Raw genomic sequence first — 27,200 nt, forward strand, 5'->3', positions numbered from 1 at the left:
GAGAATATTACCTGCTTTTCCAGCGCAGCCAGCCTTCCATCCAGCTGGTGCCCCTCGCTGCCCTTCTCAATCTTCAGCAGACGCAGCACGGCGGAGACACTGCACCGGGCACAAATGTGACATGTCAGAAATACATCATGTAACAAATGTGATATTCCAAATATTCTTTCATTTCAATGGTATTACAGATATATTATTTTATTAATTCAGGGGTCAGGGTAGCAGACAACTGGTCACAATTTAGAATCTGAATAGGCTGATCTTGAGCCTGGTGATTGAAGTACTTAAAGCGGAGTTCCACTCACCTTGTCAAAAAATAAAAGTCAGCAGCTAAAAAAACTGTAGCTGCTGACTTTTAAAATACAGGTACTTACCTGTCTCTCGGTCCCATTGTGTGTCCCCAGCAGCTCGTTTCACCAGCTGTCCTGTATTCCTGGAGGCCGGCATCTGGACACCCAGCTGTGATAGTGTGCGGCTTCACAGCTGGATACACACTGCGCATGCGTGAGTAGCGCTGCGCTTCATGAATGGTCCTGTAGTCTTCTGGGACCTGTCACGTGTCCCAAAAGACTACAGGGAGGGAGGACACCTTCCGTTTCTGATCGCCACGGCGATCAGACCCGGAGCTGGCAGTGGGTATACCTGTCAAATTCCGGTACCCCCCGCTCCCCAAAGATGCCAATCCTTGATGGGGAGCGGGGGAGCAGTCCTTAAAGCAGAACTTCCCCTTCTGGGTGGAGCTCCGCTTTAACATCCTGATATCAAGTAGCTTCTGACAGTTGTCCACCTTCATCTGCACATAAGACTGTCACCTCACTAGACCATTGGCTGCAGAATCCGAAGAGACGGGGTATCTCAGATAGAAGACACTGGACTGTCTATTGTGACACTATTATTTTCAAAGATTTGAGGGAATATATTTTATCTCTAATAAAATCAGAAATATTTATCACAGGGAGATAAAAATGGTCCCTTAGTGACCAATAAAAGGTTATATGGGGCCTGATTGCAGCAGCCATATGGTCAGAGGACTTGTGATCCTGCTGATGGGCTGGTGTTAGAAATCCTATCCCTGACCCAGTCATCAGAACCGGCTGGTCCATATAACCTCTGGCCACTTCAGAAGGTAGAACTTTTCCTCCCAGCAGGTGAGGTGATATCCCCTCACAGAGGATTAGCCAAGATTTGGATTCCAGACCACATCCATACATTTCAAAAGGCTGTTCTGCACATAGCCGATTGCTACTTTTCTTGGTGTGCTCCCACTAGCAGGATAAACCATACTGCCAAAAAATGGAAAACATTGTTTCTGTTTTGCTCCTCTTTCATTTGATAGCCAAATCCTGTTTTTCCTTTATCTTTTTTACTTGTAACTGTATCATTGTACATATTGTTATGCACTGCACTCCTATGGTTATTAAAATCTAAAATTAATAAGTGACTCCTGGGTACTAAACTAAGAACTCATATATCTAAGGAGATTGTTGCATTGTGTTACCAGTGTCTGTATGCTCGGTCCAAGCTTGTGGTTAATCTGTATGCAGTTGCACTGTGTCTGTGGATTGCATGCAGAATGTCTGTGAGCGTATTGTTGTCTAGTGAACTAGTCTGCGGATAAACTGCCAAGCGGTGGCAAACTACCCTGAATTGTGTGTTTGATGTGTGTGGCTGTGTGTGGGCCAGTAAGAATGGTAAAGTGTGCCAGGATTCCAATTCACAGACAGAATCTTAGAAGTGAATTCCAATTACAAGGATGTTCCCCAACCCTTAGAGTGAACTACATTGCATGTAAGATTTGTATTTGCCCAATTGTGGCCACCCAGCGAGATTTGGAAGTCCACCCAGTGGTGACCAGAGGTATTGAAAGCTTAGACAACTGATTTTACCTGCTCAATGTAAGCTCTACCCTCATTCCTTCATCACCAAACAAGGTCCTCTCCCCTATTAGCTGGAGAACCCACCTTTGTGTGTCCTGGCAGCTAGCATGTTACTAAAGACAGGGGCATTAGTTAGCCCTGGGCTCACGAGTGTCTTAAATGGCACCATGTTGGCAAAAACAGGCTGCATATTCCTCCATCCCATGCACCGCGGCCCCCTGGAAATCCACCCGCCCTCCTCACTCCTCCCACGGGAATGGCCAAGGAGTACCAGCTAGTACAACTGTGGCCCTTGGAACTCCATCCATCCTGCTGATGGGATCACACCCGGATGATGTCCTCCCTATATTTAATTGATGCCTGATATAGCTCTACCTCCTGTGAGTGTTTTTATATTGTGTGCAATAAACTGTGACTTTTATACTACACTTAGTCTGGCGCTCCTCTCTCTCCTCTATATTCCTCCAGCCTGTAGGTGGCATTGCACCACTTCTCCAGATGGAAAAGAGTTTGATAGGGAAATTGTCTTCCCTTGTGGACTCCAGCAGCAATCTTGGAGAGGACATGTGTCTGATTGGATGCTGAATTCCTGTAAGATCTGAAGTGGGACATAATATAAGAGGGGCCCTGCGCCATGTGAGGATAGGGACAGAACCTTGCTGGTTAGGGTCAGGATTGATAGAGCAGGGAGAGGTACTCGACAAGAAAGGAAAGGGTAGGGCTGTCCTGCTGCGTATATTACACTCTGGTATCCATGATGGGAAGACTGGACAGCCTTATACAGCAGGGAGCTGTACCACCAGTCTCATAGTATGACATCACCTCCCCTTCTGTGGAAGGACTTCTTTGGTTTATGTACAGTAATTGTGAAACAATTCATGCGAATTGGCCTTCTCTTACAGCTGTTCTATTGTGCCTTTCATATCAGTGCATTACTAGTACTGTGTGTAATCCTGTTCAAACTAATACAAGATAAATTTACTGTCCTGGCTTTTTGGTGGTATGTAAATGTCAAGACACAATGGCTGGCCGCACAAACAGCAATGTAGTGGATAAAATCCTTTATTGGGATCTTTTACAAATAATTTGATAAAAACATTGCAGCTACAAGACTGTACAGAGGAGCAGTAGACGTGTTTCACATGAACACGTTCTTAGTTATTACTGATTTTAATTTGTCAAAAGCAGCTTTAAATAGCATGTGACAGCTGCAGCGGCTCACCTGTTCTTTCAGTTTGTGGTGGTATGTCCCAAGTTGAGTACATTTTCCTGGGCCCTGCCTACAACCACTCTCTGTAGTTACCCAGGGCAGAGGAGTTTACAAATGTTACCTGTCAGCCGTTTCCTTCACCAGATTCTCCTGGCTATGATCATCTTGCTGTTGCTTCATCTGCTGGTAGTTGTCTTTCATGTAGGACTCCCAGGACAGCAGAGAGGCCTCTTGTTCTTCATCCAGCTCCCGTCCTGCCAGGTAGAAGGTAGAAAGTGGAATCAATCAGTGACATTACCCAAAGTGTTTATTACAATAATGACTATAATGTATGGATGTATTACAACCTGTTCATATGTTCTGTGCAATCAAGAAGGAAAATAAATATTCCAACATATTTTGTGAAAAAGTTGGATAATATAAACATTGGAGGCTTGTAGCAGGCAGGTTGGGTGGTTTTGATTGGAAGTTTTCCATTTAACTCGTTGGGCACCAAGTTTGTGAAACATGAGAGGCCTACCCCTGTGGTAGGTCCCTCTGGGCTACACTAAGCGCCTTGGACAGGCACCTAGCATAGCCCATTTCACACACGGGGTACCTTTACTTTGTGCTGTTTTCACCAATGCCCCGGAACAAGGCTGAGGTTGCTGTTAGGGAATGCTCAACCTTAAGCGGGGCCCCCAGTCTCAGAGATGAACGTACACCACATACACTTGGACAACAACTGTTCTCCAGTTCATTCTCAGGTCCCCATGTAAATGTACATAATTTTTGTTGTAGCTTGCATTTAGGTTGGCCGTGTCAAACACTGACCACAGACACCTGTCCGGCGTTTCCCACTACCTGTCCCAGTAGCAGCATGGAACCCCGCAGTGCACATAGCGTGAGCTGCTACCATGCACATCCCTTTAACTCTTGAACCTCTGTACAGGATTGGGACCTCTGCACTGCAATTCCATTCCAGTTTCTATGGTAGATGGAATGAAACGTAGAGAATGATGGCAACAACTTCCTTGCGCCTAGAGGCAATTCCACCTATAACAGGCACATGTACAGACTGCAGACTGCTTGCTAACTGTACCTTCCATTTCTCATGGTAACCACAGGTATAACTTACACTAGAATGACCCTTAACATGCTGACTCTTCATACCCCATGAGTAAGTGACCTAAGTGGTAGACTAAGTGTGTGATAGTGTTGGTTACTTGCAGTGCACCCTTTTCAAGGACTTCAGACCAGGCAGAAGGCAAAGTTTAATGGTTTAAGTGCAACATTACAAAGTTTACAGACAGACTGAACAGTTCAACAAGAAACAGTCATTATCTCTAATTCCCTAGTCCCTACTCCTAACCAGGCTTTGTGCTGCCCCAACATACCTGCAGAGGTAGAGTCCATGTAAATACAGAGTCCATCAGAGGAATTCTCCAACAACTGGAGGCGAACCCCATATTCTGATGGCTCTACATCCAAGTAGCAGGAAGCAACATTCTGTACTTCTCCTAGGTGCGTCTCTGCCTCAGGGAACCAGAGAAAATGTGAAACACAGACCCAAAAGGCAAAATGGCTCAAGACAGACAGCCCATGGATTCAGCCTATTGTCCTCTTCTATATTCACAGATGCAGTGGGTCAGACCCAGAGATCCCGCAAAAAAAAAAAAAAAAACAGGGAAAGGCATTACCCCTACCCTCCAGTCTGAGGCAGCATCTATCTAATTTAAACTTGCTTACAGGCCAAATGGGACCCGTGGGCTTCTCTGCTATACTGTGGCTTCTCTATTTGAGACACACAAATAAGTACAGTTGAAATGAAGGAAAGCCATATAACAAACTCCCTGTGCAGACTGCAGAGCAGCCATTAGTAGCCTGGTATGCATGAATGCTGCAAGCCTATGCATGTTAATCATCCTGTTCTGAAATTCTCACAATAGTTTTGCTACATTACTTGCATTCAGGTTTAAATTTAAGCATACAAATTGTGCTTTGGGTACACTTTAAAGATGGGGCATTTGTATGTTTTATCTATTAATAACTTCCTTTGGTCTGGGGACATTGTAGCAAGTTCATCTGTCTTCCTGGTGACATTCACTGAATTATAAACAGGGGGGGGGGGGGGAGTGCTGGGATAGGACAATAGGCAACCATGGTACTTAGATAAGATAAGATAGGATATGATAAGGCTTGAGTAAGCAAAACATAATCATGGTGTTCAGATAGGAGCAGATATGCTCATAAAGCTTAGACAGAAAAAGATACAATCATAAGCCCTGGGTAGCCAAGAAGTGGTCATGGTTTCCGGGTAGGATAAGATACGGACATGTTGCTTTTGATGGGTTAAACAAAATTATGGTGCTGGGAGAGGACAAGATGTGGTCCTTTGGAAAAAGAAAAGGTGGTCACGGTGCTCGGATAGAAAAATATGTAGTCATGGTGCTGGAATAAGACAAGACTCATTCATGTTGCTTGGGTATGAACGATGTCATGGCACTTGAATAGGACAATCTGCAGCCATAAAAAGACAGCACTACAACCTGAACATAAAAATATCATCTAATGTGCCCAGTCAGGTTTACTTAAATATTATTAAAATTGTATCTGAGAACTTTAAAATAATTAACTGACAGTTCCTCTTGTGTAATGTACAAATGTCTTGGGAGAGTGGAATGTTATTTTCCTTGACAATCTAATCTTACTGAACATCTCTGGTTTGAGATTGTCAGCAGCTTTTCTCTCTGCCTTATTCTTTTATTATGATATAATGGACACCTCAACCATACATTTCCTATGCAATACCATAAAGGAACAGTCTTCTCAAAAGCGATATTTTAGTTATAGGTGGAACCTGGAGGGCAGAGTCAGCTCCCAACTCCTATATATTTGGGATACTCTAAGAACAATTCCATTTCTGCCCATGAGGGAGTTTTGGGTGTTTCCATCCACCTATGTTCCAGCACCCCCTGCTGCATTCTCCACAATATAAAATTAATATAAAAACAAGGGGGCATGGCCTGGTCACTGGAGAAGATGGCCACTTGAAGACAGATCTCCGCTCCTCCACAGATTAACCGAGCGCCATCCAGCATCACAGACCAGCAAAACCTACACCGTTACAGACGATTACCTTCCGGGACCCGCGGACTATGTCCCTCAAGCGTTCCCAACACCAGGGATTACACAATCCAGTTGTGGATATCCAGGATGAGCAAGCAGAAGCTTTTAGGCAACTGCACCTAAAAGCTGAAGACCTGGAGGACCGCTCCACACAAAACAATATTAAAATACGGTAAGTACCTGAATCCATAACACCTCAAGACATGCTGATAGACATGGCTCATAGGATCCATAAACCACAACACTTGCTGCCTTCCCTCCCTAGGGATATCTTAGCCCATGTCCATTTTTTCCATGTTAAGGAGCAAATCATGCAGACTGCTAGATCTATGCGATCCCTACTGGATCCCTACTCCAAATTAGCACTTTACAACGATCTCTCTGCAGCCACATCGCAAGTCCATAAGGATTTCTCACCAGTCACATCAGTCTTGGTGGAATACAAAATCACTTACAAATGGGGGTTCCCTGTAAAGGTATTGGTGACATACAGTACCAGAATCAACAAGTTGCTATCCAGGCCCCCAAAGACGGAATTAAACAGCTACATAATTGGGGCTTAATTTCTCACCCTCCTTCACTGACTCCTAAACCCAATCCATCTTCAAAAATGATCATCTGCTGGGACAAGTGAGATCCACCTGAATGTCTCAGCATTTCCCTAGTTCAAAAATGGAGCTAACTACTGGATGGTACACAGATTTATTTCACGCTCTGTGGAGGAGTGGATGCTTTGTTGATTTTATTCCCACTCTCCATTGTTGGTGTGTGCCAGTTTCTCGCTATTGTAATCTTCCTTTTTTTTTTCTTCTCTTCCAGTTACTGAATTATACATTTGGTCTGTTATTCACTAAGTAGCATTGGATATAACAACTCTATAGCATCATGCACATCATCTGATGTTCCTATCTCCTATACACTAGTTGTACTGATATTCAGTATTTATAACTCCTAACTCTGGGTTTTGCTACTTATAACCATCTAAGCTCTCTCTGCACCATAGCGGCATCTCCTTCCTGCCCCCCAATATGTCACTGAAGATCACTTCTCTAAATGCCAAACACCTTAACAGCCCATTTAAACACTCCCTACTTTATCGAGAAGCTATCATACAGCACACAGACATTTTGTGCATTCAGGAGACCCACTTCCTCTAATCCACCCCAATGCACTCATAATTTATATCCTCACTGTTTTCATGCTCAAGCTAATAAAAAGGCCAGAGTAGTCATGATTGTGATTTGCTCTTTAGTGTCCTTTGTGCTTTCCCATATTGACAGTGATCCCTTACAGGTAGATACATAATCCTTTCCGCATCTTTTAATATTAATCCCCTGATCATTGTTAACATATGTCCCAAATACCCATCAACAGCTCTTCTATAAATCTATCATGTGAAAACTACAGCATTACCCCAAAGACCAGATTGTCATATGTGGAGACTTTAATGAGGTTATAGACCCCTCCTTAGACTCTTCTAGTCTCAAAAGAAAAAGATCCACAGCCTTATCCGCCCTTCTCTCTTTAGAACACCTCTATGATCCTTGGAGATGCCAACATGGTAATGAAAGGGATTACTCTTTCTACTCACATATGCAGAAAACATATTCAAGGATTGACCTGTTCCTGCTCTCCAAGGGATTGTTACAACAAGTTTCCACTCCCTCCATAGGAGTCATAACATGGTCTGATCATGTACCTGTATCAATTACACTTTACTCCCCTTCCTGATTTAAAAACCAAACTCTGGCGTATGATTACTTCCCTTCTGAACTCTTTCGAGACTTGGGAGCAGGTCAGATTCAAGATAACTGCCTTCTTTGCTTCTAATGTTGGCTCTATTGATAATCTCTCCACTCTTTGGAATGCCCACAAGTCCATCATCGGAGGAATTTTCCTTAAAAAAGGATCCCAGGAAATCAAAAGATGTGCCTCCACTATTAACTTTTTTTAGATCGCATTCAGTCACTAGAAGCCTGTCATAAAGCAGATCCTCAGTCTGTAGACATCTCCGAACTACGTACACTCAGAGAAGAGTTAGGATCTTATTTACAAAATGGTTTTGATTTTTACCTTAGAAGACTCAGACTTAACTGGTATGCCCAGGGAAATGAGCCAGGAAAATTTTTAGCCCAACAATATAAGCGCAGAGCAGCACAATCAAAAATCCCCTTCCTTGTTGATTCCCAAGTACATAGACTTACTAATCCGCAGGACATATCCAACTGACTTGGTGCCTTCTATTCGAAAGTCTACAATCTTTGCCTGTCTCCTACTGAACCCAAGCCATCTCAGGCAACCATTCAGAACTTTCTATCTCCACTTCAACTTCCCTCTTTAACTTTCACCCAAATAGATGCCCTATCAATGCCCTTTACTGCTCAAGAGCTCAGAGCAGCGATTAAATCCCTTCCATCTCATAAGGCCCTGGGTCCAGATGGGTTTATAATGGGTACTACAAGACCTATCAAGAGCAGCTTATTCCACATTTATGCAACTCACTTAATAGGTTTCTGACAACTGGAGAGATTCCTGCTGAATCTCTCGAAGCTGTTGTTACCACTATCCCCAAACCAGGAAAATTTCCTCAGGATCCAGTTAATTACCACACCATCTCTTTCTTAAATATGGACCTTAAACTGTACACCAAATTTTTAGCCACTTGACGTGCACAACATATGCCCCACCTCATTCATCCTGACCAAGCAGGTTTTATTACTTAAGCAGCCGATGGAACGTGACGCTTTATTGATCTTATTTCGTAGGCTGAGCATCATCAAACACCCTCTCTGTTGATCTATTTAGACGCAGAGAAGGTGTTTGATAGAATTCATTGGAAATATCTAGAAGCAGTATTAAAGAAATTTAGCTATCTATGATCCCCCTACATCCTTTCTGCCTTTACTCTAGCCCAGTGCTGGGCAACCTTTTTTTTCAACTAAGCCAAATCTCGCCAAAACCACGATTGAAATTTATTTTGAGAGCCACATTTTTAAAACTGAAAATACATCCCCCATATAGTAATTCATCCCCCATATAGTAATTCATCCCCCATAGTAATTCATCCCCCATATAGTAATTCATCCCCCATAGTAATTCATCCCCCATAGTAATTAATCCCCCATATAGTAATTCATCCCCCATAGTAATTCATCCCCCATAGTAATTCATCCCCCATATAGTAATTCATCCCCCATAGTAATTCATCCCCCATATAGTAATTCATCCCCCATAGTAATTAATGCCCCATAGTAATTCATCCCCCATATAGTAATTCATCCCCCCTATAGTAATTCATCCCCCATAGTAATTCATCCCCCATATAGTAATTCATCCCCCCTATAGTAATTCATCCCCCATATAGTAATTCATCCCCCCATATAGTAATTCATCCCCCATATAGTAATTCATCCCCCATATAGTAATTCATCCCCCATATAGTAATTCATCCCCCATAGTAATTCATCCCCCATAGTAATTCATCCCCCATATAGTAATTCATCCCCCTTAGTAATTAATGCCCCATAGTAATTCATCCCCCATATAGTAATTCATCCCCCATATAGTAATTCATCCCCCCTATAGTAATTCATCCCCCATAGTAATTCATCCCCCATATAGTAATTCATCCCCCATAGTAATTCATCCCCCATATAGTAATTCATCCCCCATATAGTAATTCATCCCCCCTATAGTAATTCATCCCCCATATAGTAATTCGTCCCCCATATAGTAATTCATCCCCCCTATAGTAATTCATCCCCCATATAGTAATTCATCCCCCATATAGTAATTCATTCCCCATGTAGTAATTCATCCCCCATATAGTAATTCATCCCCCATATAGTAATTCATCCCCCATAGTAATTCATCCCCCATATAGTAATTCATCCCCCATAGTAATTCATCCCCCCTATAGTAATTCATCCCCCCTATAGTAATTAATCCCCCCTATAGTAATTCATCCCCATAGTAATTCATCCCCCCTATAGTAATTCATCCCTCCTATAGTAATTCACCCCCCATATAGTAATTCATCCCCCATAGTAATTCATCCCCCATATAGTAATTCATCCCCCATAGTAATTCATCCCCCATATAGTAATTCATCCCCCATAGTAATTAATGCCCCATAGTAATTCATCCCCCATATAGTAATTCATCCCCCATATAGTAATTCATCCCCCCTATAGTAATTCATCCCCCATAGTAATTCATCCCCCATATAGTAATTCATCCCCCATATAGTAATTCATCCCCCATAGTAATTCATCCCCCATATAGTAATTCATCCCCCATATAGTAATTCATCCGCCATATAGTAATTCATCCCCCATAGTAATTGATCCCCCCTATAGTAATTAATCCCCCCTATAGTAATTCATCCCCCATAGTAATTCATCCCCCCTATAGTAATTCATCCCCCCTATAGTAATTCATCCCCCCTATAGTAATTCATTCCCCATATTGTGTCAATTCACTTACCTTTGCTCCGCGCGTTCCTCTTGCCGTGTTCCAGCGCCGTTCTGGTCTTCAGGGCGGACTGTGAGAGGAGAGGAGTTCGTCACGCTGCCCCGCCTACATCCTGGCTGCCCCGCCTATATCCTGACAGCTGCAGAGTCCTGACTTTTGGGGCGGCCGCCCGAGAGGAAGGGGGGGGGCGGCTGCCCGAGAGGGGGGAGGGGAGGGGGCGGCCGCCCGAGAGGAGGGAGGGGAGCGGGCGCCCGGCACACAGAAGAGCCGCATTTAAGTTTGTAGAGAGCCGCATGTGGCTCGCGAGCCGCGGCTTGCCGACCACTGCTCTAGCCAACACTATAACAAAAGACATTTTTTCATTCTATACCTCGAAAGCTACTAACATCAAAGGGATTTCCCACATTTACAATTTGTTAGCTCGTCCTGACCCAGATGTGAAACCACCTAATATAGCTTCCTAGGAATCAACTATCCAAATGAAGACATCCCCCAATCTTTGGCATCAAGCTTTGAGGTTACCTCACTCATCTCCAGGAACATCTCACATTAAGAAACAGTAATGAAACATTTCTATTACTGGTACTATACACCGAGGAGATTAGCATTCATATATCCATCTCAATCCCAAAATGTTGGAGGAACTGTGACTCTGATGGTACCCTCTTTCACATATGGTGTCAATGTGCTCACTTTGCTCTCTATTAGAGGAAAATATTAATTTTGCTTTCCGAAATTACAAAATTCTCAAGTACACACACCCCACAAGTAGCTCTTTTTGGTCTGGATTTAACCTCTTGGACCCCTAATTTTCATACTGTTGTTACACACGTATTGATAGTAGCTCTCCTATCTATTGCGAGCTTCTGGAAAAATTCTTCCCCCCCTTCATTCTCCATTGTTATCTCTTTACTTATCGATAATTACCACATGGAATTTCTCTTTGCTAAATCAACCTTAGCTTTACACAAATTTCCCAAATCTTGGATCCCTTGGATGTCAGACGCCAGTGGTATCTCCCTTCCCCTTTTACACCTCCCTTAATAATATATACACATGCAATCCATATGCCTTCCTCGTGATAACAACATTTTATTTTAGCCCTGACCAGACAGAGCTGCTAATCTGTATAAATTAATTGAATTTCATAATTGTATTAATAAATAGTGCACTCATAAGCGCTTCATGGTCCTTGCCATCTCCCCTTTCTTGCTTCGCCTTCCATTTTTTTTCTCTGTCGCGTTTTCCTTCTGGTAACACCTTTTTCCCAAGAGGTGATGCCTTTGATGATGTTTATGACAGTCTTTTTATTCACTTTTGTATAACAACTTAGGAATATAATGCCTGAAATAATGATGTTGTACCTTGTTAACATCTATGGAAGATTTGTATTGATTTATTAGAGGGAAAGTTTTCCCCTTTTGATATTTCTCTCTCTTTCTCCTGTACTTTGTAAAACAAATGCCTTTTTCTAATAAAATTGAAACAAAAAAACAAAATAAAAAAACAAACAAAAAAACCAACATGGATGGTGGGAACCCATTGTAATAGGCACAGGAGGTGTGCAAATATGGGAACTCATCACGATGATTTTACCAACAGAGTCTCCGAGAGGTACACGACACCAAAGAAGACAGTATCTACCAAGAACTGGTTTTGAGTCAAGACACACTGTACCGGAAAGTAGCTTGATACAAGCTATGTGCTGTTTTCATTATAAAGCTGAAAATATAGAGATAGATAGGAGGAAGTAAGGAAGGAAAAGAAAAAAAGACAGAAGTTAGTTGGGGGATAGTCAAAAGCTCCGGGAGTCCAGAACAGCATTTATGCAGCACCATGCTTTTTATACCATGTTTAATAAGCCTGGCTTATCCCAAAACATCTAGTCATCCCAAACCAGCTCCCACAAGGAAGGGGCACAATGGCAGAAGTCTCAGTGGTTAGGCCTGGGGCCGGCATGATCAACAGCCTGCTTAGTGATGCATTTGGTGTTCCCAGGGATTCCCACTTACTTAGAACTTTGTGGCCATGGGCCGGATATCTACAAATTCCATGTTTCACGATGTCATGTAAGTGAGTGAGTAGGATGAATGGAGGAGGAGCTGCGGGACGCTCATTATATTCTTTAATGAGGCCAAATCGGTGGAATTTCCAGACCTGATCCGTATGACTTTCCACATCTGCAAATGTGTAACTGTCAGACAGAAAAGAAAATGTGGTTACCCTCCACTGCTACCTCCACTGCTATCAACATTGTAACATACATTTACATATTTCTAACATTCTCACATCTTCAGCTCATTAAGTAAGCTGTATTATTTAAGGAAATGTAACCTTGAGTTATGAAGAAGATTACAGCTCAGTTTCTCAATGTATTTATCTGAGGTGTTTGAACTGTTCCTCACCTTTGTGAGCAGTCTACATAATATGCCCGACCCTACAATAATGTGCACAATGTAACAATTTAAGGAATGCAGATGGGAGATTTAAATAAGCCACCCCTGCTCTGAGCCTTGTTTTTTCTTCCAGCAGCTTATACAGGCACTGCAACCCTCAACCAGATGTGAAAAGTAACCTTATGCCAGCACCTGTGGTAGTGAGCTCTATAGATCCTCAACTTGGGGTTCCCCAGGGCGCGTAGTCTAAGCTCCAGCCTACTTGTTCACCAGAGCCCCTAGTGGTGGGGATGGACTTGCAGCAGGCTGGGACCAGGTTGCGGCCCCCAGATACACCCAGCTGAGGTGGAGGAGACCGCTCGCAGGAGCAGAGTATAACAGGAGAAGACAAAGGGAATCCAATGGGCAAGCCGAGGTCAGGACAGGCGGAAAACAAGCAAGGTCGGGAACGAAGCCAAAGTCGGTACACAGGCACACAATAGGAATCACAGCAGAAACACACGGGAGCTCCAACAACTAAGAAGTTGCTCAGGCAAAGTGGCCCAGTCTGAGCACATCTTATATAGACAAGCAGACAAAGAGGCAGGACAGGAAGTGATGGAAGGGAAGGAAATAAAACCCAGAGTACAGCAGACAACACCCATAGAAGAGCACAGACAAACATGAGAAGGGATCAGAAACAGGACTGCAACAAGAAAGGTAAGAACACAAACAAAACTGTAGTCTAACATCTGACACCTTATATACATTTGGTGAATTTATTTGGAAAACATAAGTGGAAACCTTTAAGTAGAATTTTAGGCCCACCAATTTTCCATCCCTTAATGGATGGTGCAATGGAAGTCATTATTAGATCTTGACTGCTGCCACAAATGTGACTAAAATGGTGTCGATAACCTGCTGCTGTTACCAGTTTATGGTGATGGCCCTTTCAGTCTCATGCTGCACAGAAAGTGCTGGTTACAGGGGTCAGTTAACTCCACAGTTAACCCTTTGCACACACAGTATCTGCCAACGCGTGTTTTAATGGAAACTCACTTTATTCAAAGTATCTGCTGTGATGTACTAATTCTGACCTTAAGAAAAGTCTGTAATTCATGCTGCCACACCAGACAGGGATAGTCAAGAAATGTATAATATAGTATCACTTCTCCAAAAGCAAGGATTCTTTTAGGTATTACTTACAGCAGCCTTTTTTAACTTAGTTTTAACTCAAAAGAACCCATGAAATAATTTCTAGGTCTTAGAGAACCCCTGCTAAAATGAATTCCTTATAGGTCAATGAGACAAATGCCCCTTATATTTGTGGTCACTGGAAATAATGCCCCCTTTACAGTACTGATTAGAATGCCACTTTTACCGCCAGCTAAAAAAGGTGTGCCAAGTAGCTTTGGACCCACAATGATGCAGGCACCACCAGAAAGGAGAGCAATCAGCTAAAGTTCAAGTAACCCCTGACACCCTCCGGAGGAAGCCTGGTTGAGAATGGTTGATTTAGGGCATTTACATTAGGGATGAGGTTTATTGATTTTGTAATTTTAATAAAAGAAAAGGAAAAATGGTCAAGGAAAATATTCACAGAAAAATATATTACACGATACACTTTTAATAATGCATCAGCAAAATAAATGGGAATAAAAAAGAAGTACTTAACAAAGGTTTTGCTTATAGCTGCACCATAGTCTGACCTGGGGTGTCAAAGTCAGAATGACTCTTGGTACATGTGCTTCAATTTGATAGAGGGAGAGCTGATAAGCTGCAGTTCACCAGCTTTTTGTGGTCCCTGAAGAAGGCAGTTTCATCAATGACCAATGAAAGGGCCTGAGAAGTGCTTGGTTGAGTGTCAAAATGTTTATGATCTTATAGAGGCCACTCCCTCAGATACAGTTTGCCAAGTGCATCTTTATTTTCATATGCCCACAGGTTACAGTCTGGTAACCACTGTATTAGAGTACAGAGCAGAATTATCTTTTTAATGTATCTAAATATGAAATGTTTCAGGTGCCTATATCACTTAGGAGATAAAATGTATCTAATCCACCTCCTGCACCTCATTATTTAGGATTATTTGTTTTAGACATGTGCAGTTCGTTTTGTTGTGAATCAAAATTTGGACAAACTTTTTGTTATTCGGAGATTCAGATATATCCAAATTTCTGAATTACAATAGTAACAATTTTAAATGAATCCGAAATAAAAAAATTAAGTTTCATCCGAAATAATGAATCATCTGAATTTGAACTGAATTTGAAAAAAATTCAAAATGTAAACATAATGATATATATTATTTCCTTCAAAGACTGTGTATTAGAATATAGACATCTTCTGAAATTTAAATTTCAATAAGAATAGAATATAAAATAACAGAATAGAATAGAATACAAAAGACGAATGAATTAAAATAGAATAGAATGTAATGAATATAGCCATCTTCCAAAATTTTAATTTAAAAAAAAAAGAAGAAAAGAATAAAACGGAATAGAAGAGAAATAATATAGCTGTCCTTTGACATTCAAATTTTGAAAAGAATGCAATAGAATAAAACAGAATAGAATATAAAATAAAATAATAGAATGGCATAGAAAATAAAGACATAGAATAGAAAATAATAACATAATAATAAAATAATAAATAAACAACAAAAAGAATAGAATAGAAATAAAGAATAGAATAACATAGAATATAGCCATCTTCCGAAATTCAAATTCCCAATAGAATGGAATAGAATAAAACAGATTAGAATAGAAAATAAAAGAATAGAATAGAATAAAATAGAATAGAATGAGTATAGCCGTGTTCTAAAATTTGAGATGTGAAAAAAATAGAATAAAACAAAATAGAATAGAATAAAACAGAATAAAAAAGAATAGAAAAAATAGAAAACCATAATAGAATAGAATACAATATTATTATTATTATTATACAGGATTTATATAGCGCCAACAGTTTGCGCAGCGCTTTACAAAATGAAGGTAGACATTACAGTTAAAATACAATTTGGTACAAGAGGAAACAGATGGCCTTGCTTGTTAGAGCTTACAATCTAGGAGGAAATAAAATAGAATATAGCCATCTTCTGAAATTAGATTTTCCAAATTAGAATTTCAAATAGAAAAATGAAATAGAATATAGCCATATTCTGATATTCCAAAAAAATTGAATAAAACAGAGTAGAAAAGAATAGGATAGAAAAGAATATAATAAAAAAAAGAATAGATCAGAATAGAAAAGAATAGAAAAAATAATAGAATAGAATAGAATAGCAAGAATATAGCCATCTTCCAAAGTTCGAATTTCAAAATTCGAAGAGAACAGAACCAACTATTTTTCACAATGAATTTGAATTGATTCAATATTTTCATTTCAAATTCAATTCATATAGTTTGAATCCATTTGAAAAATTTGAATCCGGTTGAAAATGAATAAACAAAACAAAACAAATTTTGTTATGAATACAATAAAACTAAATTAGTAACTTAGCAAATGGATCCGAAATGAAACAAAAAAAATTTCATGTCTAATTTATTCTTAAAAGTATAGTAATTATTCGATAACTGCAGTTGGACTCTCCCTGTTAACTTGATTTGGTCATCCCAGTAATTATGAATTATGTATAAATTTAAGATAAACAGGAAGGTATGCGTCTGCTTTCCACAGCTTGCTAAAGTATTTATGATATGTCATAAAGCCTTATTATTGAGCAGTTGGCGTGAGTGATTTCTGTTTAATATTTTCAGCCCCTTCCTACTGTAACTCCTCCCGGAAGTTCTTTGGGTGGGTCTTATATGAAAACTTCACTGAAAAAAGACCCCTGCTTGCAGTTTTTTTCTTTAGGGGGAAGAGCAAGTATTGTTTTTTTTGTCAATACCCGCTCCCACTTCCACAACTTCACTCCCCCTCCCTGCAATCTCACACCTGAGCAATGGGGAACTGGCTGTGATTTGTCAGATCACAGCAAGCTCCCAAATCCAGGATGGAAGTACCAGGGACCTCCTGCGGTGAGAAGAATTATCTGCAGAAGACAACACTGAACTCCATGGACTGGTAAGTACCTGATGTTTAAAATTCAGCAGCTACAGTGTTCAGTACAGTAGCTGCTGAATTTTTTATTTAATTTATTCAATTAATTAAAAAAAAAAAACTGGATGAAGTTCCTCTTTAATGCTGGGAGACGGGACGGATTTCCCAATCAGCCTGTCCTGCTGGTTTCTGATCATAAACAAAGACCAGAAGCAATCTGTGACAGATCAGTATCACTGTGCTGGGAGCTTGCATTGAGTGTGCTCTCGGCACAGCAAACTCAGTCCCTACAAATGCATATGTGCGACATGTGGGCTTTAAGGCCCTGCTGCTGCACATATGCATTACATGATCAGGAATAGGTTATATACCTAAGCCTTGAATGTTTTTTGCGATAAAAATGAAAATATATTGTTTTTTCTAGGCTTTGTCTTGATATTTATAACAGCTCTGTAAAAGAGTATCTGTTTGCCCTGCTTCCCTAATTGCTGTTATGATGCCATTAATCCTTACAACCAGCAATTTACACCCCAAGTTTCGAATGAAAGCAGTAAGATTCCTCATCTCCGTTGGATCTCAATATGTTTGTTGGTGGCACGCACGGTCATCTTGAAGACATGGACATCTTCTGCTACCTCAATCATAATACAGTAGATATTAAGAGAGAGTTGAAAATTCTCTTTACCGTGAAAAGCTAGGCCTCAAAAAAAGTTTTATCTCAAGAGGCCAATCATTTATTGATTCTATCCTTCCCAATTTGAGAGCAACATCACTTTACACCTCTTTTGGCTACAACCACAACCTCACCTATCTACGTAGGAATCTCACCGGTGACTGATTCCAGACCTGCACCACACTCAATCTCCACTTTGTTATTATTAATTTCAGACATCAATACTCTCTGATAGTTTTATCAGAGTGTCCCATACTGATATGGTCCCAGTCTTTCATTCTTTCCCTTTATGATTTTTGTTTGTAGTTCGTTTAAGATTCAGGGGATGTGACCAGCATCATCTCATTTAAATTTTTCAGATCCTCCTTAGAGGCTAGAGTGAGGCAGGAGTTCACCTCAGTACAGGCTAGGGAGGTTCTGCAGGTCAGAGCTTCTGGAGCCCTCTCACCTTTATGGAAACTTGAAGAACTTTCTGGCAGAGGAAGGAAGCAGGATCAGATCTGCATATTGAGGGATCTTGGCCAATCCCCTAGCAGGAAGCTGGGCATTGTGACCAAGGCAACCCTTAAGTATGACAGAGAAGAAAGTCAGTGAGAGTCAGTATCGGGTGAAAGATGGAGTGAGGAGCTGGAGTGTGGAGCCTCGGAGGGTAGGGGGCTCAGCTATGGGCAGAATTCTGGAAGAGGGGACCTTCACTGTTCTACCATCTCCCAGGGAGGACATCCTGAGCAGCATGGAAGGAGCCAGCCTCACGAAAGGCCTGAAGGCAGCCATCAACCCACCAAGCTGACAGGAAGGACAGTGTGAGTACTCTTATACCCCGTGGTCCGCATAAGGGGGAGGGCAGTCAGGTGGAAAACCTAACTAGATTCTCATCTGGGACTGCCGTGTTAAATTGGCAGCTTCTGGGCCCCCTTGCCCAGGTAATATCCTCAGGCAGCTAGGTAAAGAGGAGGATTCATCTGGGGCCTGAGGAGGTACAGGAAAGAGCTTTGATTGCTCTTATAGGAAAGACTATTGCCATGTCCACATTTACACATAGTTGCTCAGAAATTTGTCCTCAAAATTCTACATTTCCTTTGGGCATCCCATACACCCCTCAACCCTATCCAGGTTATCAACCCCCTAATAAAACAAAAAAAACCCAAGCTCACTTACTGAGTGCAAAGTGTGGAAGAAAATGCATGTTGCCTGGCATCGCAGAGCTTTAGGGGACCGAAAACTCAGCGACTCCTAAGGGAGTAGTGCTACATTAATGTAGTACCTTCAGTTCATGTAAGCTATATACAGTCATGGCCGAAATTGTTGGCACCCTTGATATTTCTCCAGGAAATCATGTATTTCTCACGAAACGTATTGCATTAACACATGTTTTGCTATACACATGTTTATTCCCTTTGTGTGTATTGGGACAAAACAAAAAAAGGGAGGAAAGAAAGCAAATTCGACATAATGTCACACAAACCTCCAAAAATGGGCTGGACAAAAGTATTGGCACCCTTTCACAACTGCGGATAAATAAGAATGTTACAAGCATGTGATGCTCCTGTAAACTCACCTGGGGCAAGTAACAGGTGTGGGCAATATAGAAATCACACCTGAAAGCAGATAAAAAGGAGAGACGTTCACTTAACCTTTGCATTGTGTGTCTGTCTGTGCCACACTAAGCATGGACAACAGAAAGAGGAGACGAGAACTGTCTGAGGACCTGAGAACCAAAATTGTGGCAAAATATCAACAATCTCAAGGTTACAAGTCCATCTCCAGAGAACTAGATTTGCCTTTGTCCACAGTGCGCAACATTATCAAGAAGTTTGCAACCCATGGCACTGTAGCTAATCTCCCTGGTCGTGGACGGATGAGGAAAATTGATGAAAGATTGCAACGCAGAATAGTCCGGATGGTGGATAAGCAGCCCCAAACATGTTCCAAAGACATTCAAGCTGTCCTGCAGGCTCAGGGAGCATCAGTGTCAGCGCGAACTATCCGTCGACATTTAAATGAAATGAAACGCTATGGCAGGAGACCCAGGAGGACCCCACTGCTGACACAGAGACATAAAAAAGCAAGACTACAGTTTGCCAAAATGTACTTGAGTAAGCCAAAAGCCTTCTGGGAAAACGTCTTGTGGACAGATGAGACCAAGATAGAGCTTTTCGGTAAAGCACATCATTCTACTGTTTACCGAAAACGGAATGAGGCCTACAAAGAACAAAACACAGTACCTACGGTAAAATATGGTGGAGGTTCAATGATGTTTTGGGGTTGTTTTGCTGCCTCTGGCACTGGGTGCCTTGACTGTGTGCAAGGCATCATGAAATCTGAGGATTACCAAAGGATTTTGGGTCGCACTGTAGGGCCCAGTGTCAGAAAGCTGGGTTTGCGTCCAAGATCCTGGGTCTTCCAGCAGGACAATGACCCCAAACATACGTCAAAAAGCACTCAGAAATGGATGGCAAAGAAGCGCTGGAGAGTTCTGAAGTGGCCAGCAATGAGCCCAGATCTAAATCCCATTGAACACCTGTGGAGAGATCTTAAAATTGCTGTTGGGAAAAGGTGTCCTTCCAATAAGAGAGACCTGGAGCTGTTTGCAAAGGAAGAGTGGTCCAAAATTCCGGGTGAGAGGTGTCAGAAGCTTATTGATGGTTATAGGAAGCGACTGATTTCAGTTATGTTTTCCAAAGGGTGTGCAACCAAATATTAAGTTAAGGGTGCCAATACTTTTGTCCAGCCCATTTTTGGGGTTTTGTGTGACATTATGTCATATTTGCTTTTCTGCCTCTGTTTTATATTTGTTCCAATACATACAAAGGGAATAAACATGTGTATAGCAAAACATGTGTTAATGCAATACCTTTTTTGTGTGAAATACTTGATTTTCAGGAAAAATATCAAGGGTGCCAACAATTTCGGCCATGACTGTATATAGCTTGTTATGTACTACCGCATTCTAACCTCTTTCATAGCAACTTACTAGTTTTTGTTTACAGGGCTGCAAATCTATTTTGGAGTTTTATTGACACCCCAGTTATTATGTGAAATCTGATAAAATTAAAAAAAAAATACAAGTCTGGGGATTCTGACTGAACACGATTTATGGCTCTATGAAGTAAAAAAAGTAAGGGCTTTGTTCATGCATTCACTTTGATTGTGTTCTGCTGGGGAGGGGTGTCACTGGCTGGGGCTGGTTGCAATGAGGCACAAAAACATTAAATTATGGTGTGACAGAGCTGCCAATGCTCAGACTAATGCCCTATTTATCAATTTTGTTTAGTTATTGGTGATCTTCAGACCTCATTATCATCAGAGATGGCATTCAGAATCTTCATGCCTTTCTCCAGCCTTTAAAACACAAATGTTCATTCCCCTTACTTGAAAGGCTGCGCGACAACATGCATTTTTTATTTATATATATATTTTTCTTCATTTTTGTAGCTTTTTTTAAAGACCTATGTTTGTCCAAAACCTGTTTGAGTCCAATTACTAAATTCCTTAGGAAACAGCACCAAGTAGAAGGTATTTTTATAACTAGTAGAGCTACTTTGAGCTACTTTTTTTTAAAAGAAAAGCTGTGTGCAGTGTTTCTAGACTGTCACAGAGGCTGCACCTATAACTTATGTTCCACCTACAGAATATTGCTGCACCATACAGTGTACATCAGCAATTGCTATATGTGAATTGTCATTCCTCTTCTTACCTGAACATTGCAATAAGTAGATTGAGCAGAAGGATGTTGGCCAGGAGGAGATATAGGCACATGAGAATTATGGTTAGCCACTCTGGGAAGAGAGTGTTGGTTCCATCGTTGACAACACATTTAGGCATGCTCGGGTTAGTGCCATTTTGTGAGCATTTTCCTGTGTCAAAATTTAAACCTGAAAAACACAAAGGTTATTTACACCACACTATAGTAACCTTCATCTATCAACTCACCACAACAAGCACTAGACAACTTACTATCTATGTCTGATGGGATCTGACCAAAGAGGGTGAGGTAAGGTCCATAAATAACGTTGCGGAAAATCCACTCCAACCTTTGTTCATTGGTGGTTAGAATTGCCTGCTTGGCCACTCCATATGACACAATCCAAACAGCCAAGAGGAAGAGGAAAAAAAATATGTCTTTGACCTGGATGAAACCAAAGATTAAAGATCTTAAGATGTTAACATCTATTTTTTCTGACTGAATACTCAGTTGTGTTATATTGACTGATAGCTAATATACTATACGGTCAAAGGTTTTTGAACACCTGAGCCTCACACCTACTTTACGTCCAAAAATATCCTCTAAATGATTGAGGTATTTCCAGTGAAGGGCATTAGCGATGCTACAGAATACAAAGACATTTTTGACAATGCTGCATTTGTTGTGGCAACAGTTTGGAGAAGTCCCTTTTCTGTTCCAGCATGACTGATTGTGGTGTGGAGAATCTGGATTGACCTGCCTCTACCCTACTGAACACATTTGGGGTGACACTGATTGTAAGCCAGGTCTTCTAACCCAACATCCATTCCCACAAACACACTCCAAAATATTTTTGAAAGTTTTTCCAGAATAATGGACACTATTATAATTGCAAAGAGGAATGGGAAGTAACTCAATTTGATGTCCATGATTTGGATGTACAACAAGCTCATATATGTGTGATGGTCAGGTGTCCACAAACATTCACCATGTAATATAACTGTAGGATGATAAATTATCCTTCAAGAATTAGAAGTAGATATTTCTAACCTGTCCTGAATCACTGTCTTACCATTCTGCGGAGGATGATAATCTTGGGACCTAGAACTCTGCTGACCGAGAAGATATGCATGAGGCGGATGCAGAATATCATGTAGTCTACAGAAAGGAACACTCGACCCAGATAGACGGTGTCTGTCCGAACCAATCTAGACACAGAAAGTGGGCTGTTAGAAGTGTGAAAGAACACAGCACCTTACAACAGCCTTATCTGATAGAATCTAAGACTGTGGTCCCAGGGCTTTATTCATAGGAGAAAACAAAATCAAATGTGTCCACATTGTCTATAGCAAGCAATTCATGTTTTATTTAGGCTGATTTTTGGGAGCTCCCAGTTCACAGCATCCAATCAGGTTTCATTATCAGTTAAAAAGAAAGTATTGACATGATTGGCTGCTAGTGGCACTTTTTAATATCAAGGGATCACAAGAGGGCACCAGACTAAGTGTAATAATGCAAAGGCTTTAAAGATAAAAATGACAAGTAGAAACTCACATAAAAGAGGTGATAAACAGCATCTGTAATCAAAACTCATTAAATTCACAGCTCAGTGGTCCAAAAAACACCCACAACAGGCTAGGAAGCTGTATCATCACCACAAGTTGGATGATGAGAAAAAAAAACAGGAAGCAACAAGAACCAAGCAGCAGGGATCACTGGAATGCAAAAGCCGGACCGGAAGTGATGTAATATGCCGGTGGACCACACGGGGGTGTGGCTAAGTGTATCAGAGCCAACCCAGCACCTTTGTCAAGCCTGAATTTTTGTGTACAAAAGTGTAGCACTAATGCAGACACATAAACAATGCAAAAAAGGTGATACACTCAATCTAGTAATAATCTGTAACATAAACATACATAAATTAATAAATGATAATATTCTCTCAATATACAAATAAATAATGTGAAAACATATGTGCACCTAATACCTAGGCAGTAGAATGTTTAATATTATAGTCCAAATAATTGCAAACATTCAAATCTCCAGAAGAATTCAGAAAAAAGTGTGATATGACTTCACAAGTGTGGAATTCTTCCTATTAACCTCTAACCAGGGCTTCCCCCATCCTCTGGAACTCACTACCCCAATCCATCAGACTATCACCTACTCTCCTCACCTTTAGGTGCACTCTAAAAACCCATCTCTTCAGGGAAGCCTACCCCACCCTCAGCTAATTGCCAATCTCCTCCACTCTTCCTACCACTCCATCTCCCACAGCTATTTCCTCCTGTACAACTATCCCCTCCCTCCTAGATTGTAAGGAGCAGGACCCTTGAACCCCTCATGTATTGAATTTTATTGTTACTGTACTGTGCAAGCACTGAGCAAACCGTTGGCGCTATATAAATCCTGTATAATAATAATAATAACCAGCTAGATTAAGAGTATTAAGAGTATACACTCACCGGCCATTTTATTAGGTACACCTTGCTAGTGTCAAGAAAATATCCCCTACAGCATTACACCACCACCACCAGCCTCAACTATAGATACAAGTCAGGATGGATCCATGCTTTCATTATGTGTACACCAAATTCTGACCCTACCATCTGAATGTCGCAGCAACCAGTCTGCCCATTCTCCTCTGACCTCTGACATCAGCAAGGCATTTTCGTTCACACAACTGGATATTTTCTCTTTTTAGGACCATTCTCTGTAAACGTTAGAGATGGTTGTGCATGAAAATCCCACAAGATCAGCAGTTTTTTTAAATACTCAGATCAGTCCGTCTGGCATCAACAACCATGCCACGTTCAAAGTCCCTTAAATCTCCTTCCCCATTCTAATGCTCAGTTTGAACTTCAGTAAGTCGTCTTTCACCACATCTAGATGCCTAAATGAGTTGCTGCTATGTGATTGGCTGATTGGCAATTTGTGTTACCAACTGAAAAGGTATACCTAAAAAGTGGACGGTGAGTGTATATCCAATATACTGTATCTCTTATGCACATAACTTTTTGAAAGTTTCAGCTGAGGGGAGATCCCCTTAGACTTTGAAAACAAGTAAAGATTTTTCATGAAATTCAGCAAAATGTCTCAGCACATTATGTGAGGGACTACTACAATAAAGTTGCGTTGTTCGCCAAATCTCTTGCTCAATGTTCTAATGGTCCCGCCAAAATATAGGAGACTACATGGACACAATCCTAACCCCAGAAACCACTAAACAGCTCATCCACTCCCTCATCATATCACGACTCGATTACTGAACCTCCCTCCTTACTGGCCTGCCTCGCCGCTGGCTATCCCCGCTTCAGTCGATCCTGAATATGGCAGCCAGACTCATTCACCTTTCCAACCGCTCCATCTCCGCCACCCCCCTCTGCCAATCCCTCCACTGGCTTCCGATTGCGCAACGGATCAAATTCAAAATCCTAACACTGACGTACAAAGCTGTCCACCATACTGCCCCGAACTACATTACTGACCTAATATCCAAGTACCACCCAGCACGCACACTCCGCTCCTCACAAGACCTCCTTCTCTCTAGTTCCCTGGTCTCTTCCTCCCATGCCTGCCTCCAGGACTTCTCCAGGGTGTCACCCATCCTCTGGAACTCCCTGCCCCAACCCTCAGATTATCACCTACTCTCCTCTCCTTTAGGCGCACCCTGAAAACTTATCTCTTCAGGGAAGCCTACCCCACCCCCTGCTAACTTGCCAACCTCCTCCACTCTTCCTACCACTCCATCCCCACAGCTATCTCCTCCTGTGCCACCATCCCCTCCCTCCTAGATTGTAAACTCGAAAGAGCAGGGCCCTCAATCCCCTCATGTTTTACATTGTATTGTTATTGTTCTGTCACATGTTCTGTCCCCCTTTGTAATGTACAGCTCTGAGTGAACTATCAGCGCTTTATAAATACTGTATAATTATAATAATAATAATGTAAGACATGTATTGTAATGAGCAGTTGTAAAATGCAGTGATGCTGAACAATGTTCCTCCTAGCCGCCCCATAGTAGCATCTATGGAAAGCATAACTAGCATTTTTCACTATATATAGATAATTTCCTGCAACCTTTGGTCCAGTGCTTTCCCTTCTACACTCAGGATGGTGTGCAGCTGTTGGAGAACCTACAATCATATTCCTGGGAACCCATGCATTTGTGGGTTCCACTGGCTGCGAGTTCTCTCTACACCTCTATACCTCACGACATGGGCATCAGTGCTGTGAATTATTTTCTTTCCACAGACCCACAATTAAATAATAAACAGGCAAATTTAATTTTGGATGCTACTAGATTTTGTTTAAAGCATAACCTATTTCCAATTCAATGGAGAATGCTTTAAAAAAGGTACAGCTATGGGAGCCCATTTCTCTCCCAGTTATGTCAACCTCACAACGGGGCTCTGGGAACCAAAATAGGTTTGGAATTTTAATCTGTTTGTGGCCAATATAGTTTTTTATGGCCGTCACATTGGTGAAGTTATAATTTGAGATTGCCCTTTATCAGCAGTTATGGAGTTTGTGGCTCATTGTAACAATAATGATTTGGTGAAGTTATAATTTGAGAATGCCCTTTATCAGCAGTTATGGAGTTTGTGGCTCATTGTAACAATAATGATTTGGTGAAGTTATAATTTGAGATTGCCCTTTATCAGCAGTTATGGAGTTTGTGGTTCATTGTAACAATGATGATTTTGGATTATCCTTTACTTTTGTTTGTGATTCCACATCACTGGCCTTCTTAGATCTAGAGCTTGGTCTCGAGGACCAGAGCATTTTAACCAAAAACTATTTTAAGCCCACTGCAAGAAATTCATATTGGCACTAAAAGAATTGTCATCACCCCAGATGGATACAGGACATCCCCAAGAGTCAAATCTGTAGATTAAGACTGAATTGTACCAACTAGCATGACTATATCCAGCAAAGTTCAATTCTAAGAAAGAAGTTTTTAGGAGTAATGTTACCCATCTGAGTTAGTTGACAAAGCCTCCTCCTTTTATTTGACTGCAGCCAATGGAGACAACTGGAAAAAAACCTTTGCTAAACGTTCACAGTTTAGACCAGAGGTCTCCAAACTTTCTAAACAAAGGGACAGTTTACTGTCCTTTAGACTTTAGGAGGGCCGGATTGGCCATTGGGAGTAAAAAAGGTCAGTGAGATGTCAGTGAGGAATGGCACCCCATCAGAGGTGTCATTGGGAAGACTTCTGTCCCACCATTGGTGTCATTGGGCCCCATCGCCAGTGTCATTAAGAGGAATTGTGCCCCTTCATTAGTGTCAGTAGAGGGAATTATGCCCGTTGTTGGTATCACTGGATGAAATAGTGCCCCAAGGGCCTGATAAAAGCAAGCAAAGGGCCATCTCTGGCCCTCAGGCCGGAGTTTGTAGACCAATGGATTAGACCATGATTTTCATACAGAAAAGCTCCCAGTATTAAGAATAAAGAGGCACCTAGTAAAGTGCCTGCATGCAAAAAACCCTTACCTATACCTGTGGGTATATTTCAATGGAGGGAAAAAGTGCTTAACCTGCTAACACATTTACACATAGCCTGATTGAGTTCACAGGGAACAGGTAAACAGTCAGCATCAACACATTTTGCAATTGCTCATCACAATACATGGTATACAGCCTCACATGTCCATGTGATCTCTTATATGTGAGTAGGACCATCTGGATATTGTACAAGAGTTCTGATGTACATCGCCACTTTGTTGAGGAATGTAGTCCCAAACATAGTGTGCTG

At 41.3% G+C, this 27,200-nt stretch overlaps 1 protein-coding gene across 1 annotated transcript in view; it reads right to left on the reverse strand.

Moving 5' to 3' along the window:
* The window catches only part of LOC149449521 (transient receptor potential cation channel subfamily M member 2-like), a 121,057-nt gene that overhangs the window by 15,625 nt on the left and 78,232 nt on the right, over positions 1-27,200 (reverse strand). The window contains exons 19-24 of the mRNA XM_089693148.1: positions 22,515-22,650; positions 21,715-21,886; positions 21,455-21,632; positions 12,681-12,862; positions 3,209-3,341; positions 12-99 (exon numbers count right to left, since the gene is read on the reverse strand). Of these exons, the coding sequence (XP_089549274.1) occupies positions 12-99; positions 3,209-3,341; positions 12,681-12,862; positions 21,455-21,632; positions 21,715-21,886; positions 22,515-22,650 (889 nt within the window). The remainder of the gene's footprint in view (positions 1-11; positions 100-3,208; positions 3,342-12,680; positions 12,863-21,454; positions 21,633-21,714; positions 21,887-22,514; positions 22,651-27,200) is intronic.

Source organism: Staurois parvus, unplaced genomic scaffold, assembly GCF_062004578.1.
Source record: "Staurois parvus isolate SC_StPar_1 unplaced genomic scaffold, SC_StPar_1.0 ptg000615l, whole genome shotgun sequence".
Lineage (NCBI taxonomy): Eukaryota > Metazoa > Chordata > Amphibia > Anura > Ranidae > Staurois > Staurois parvus.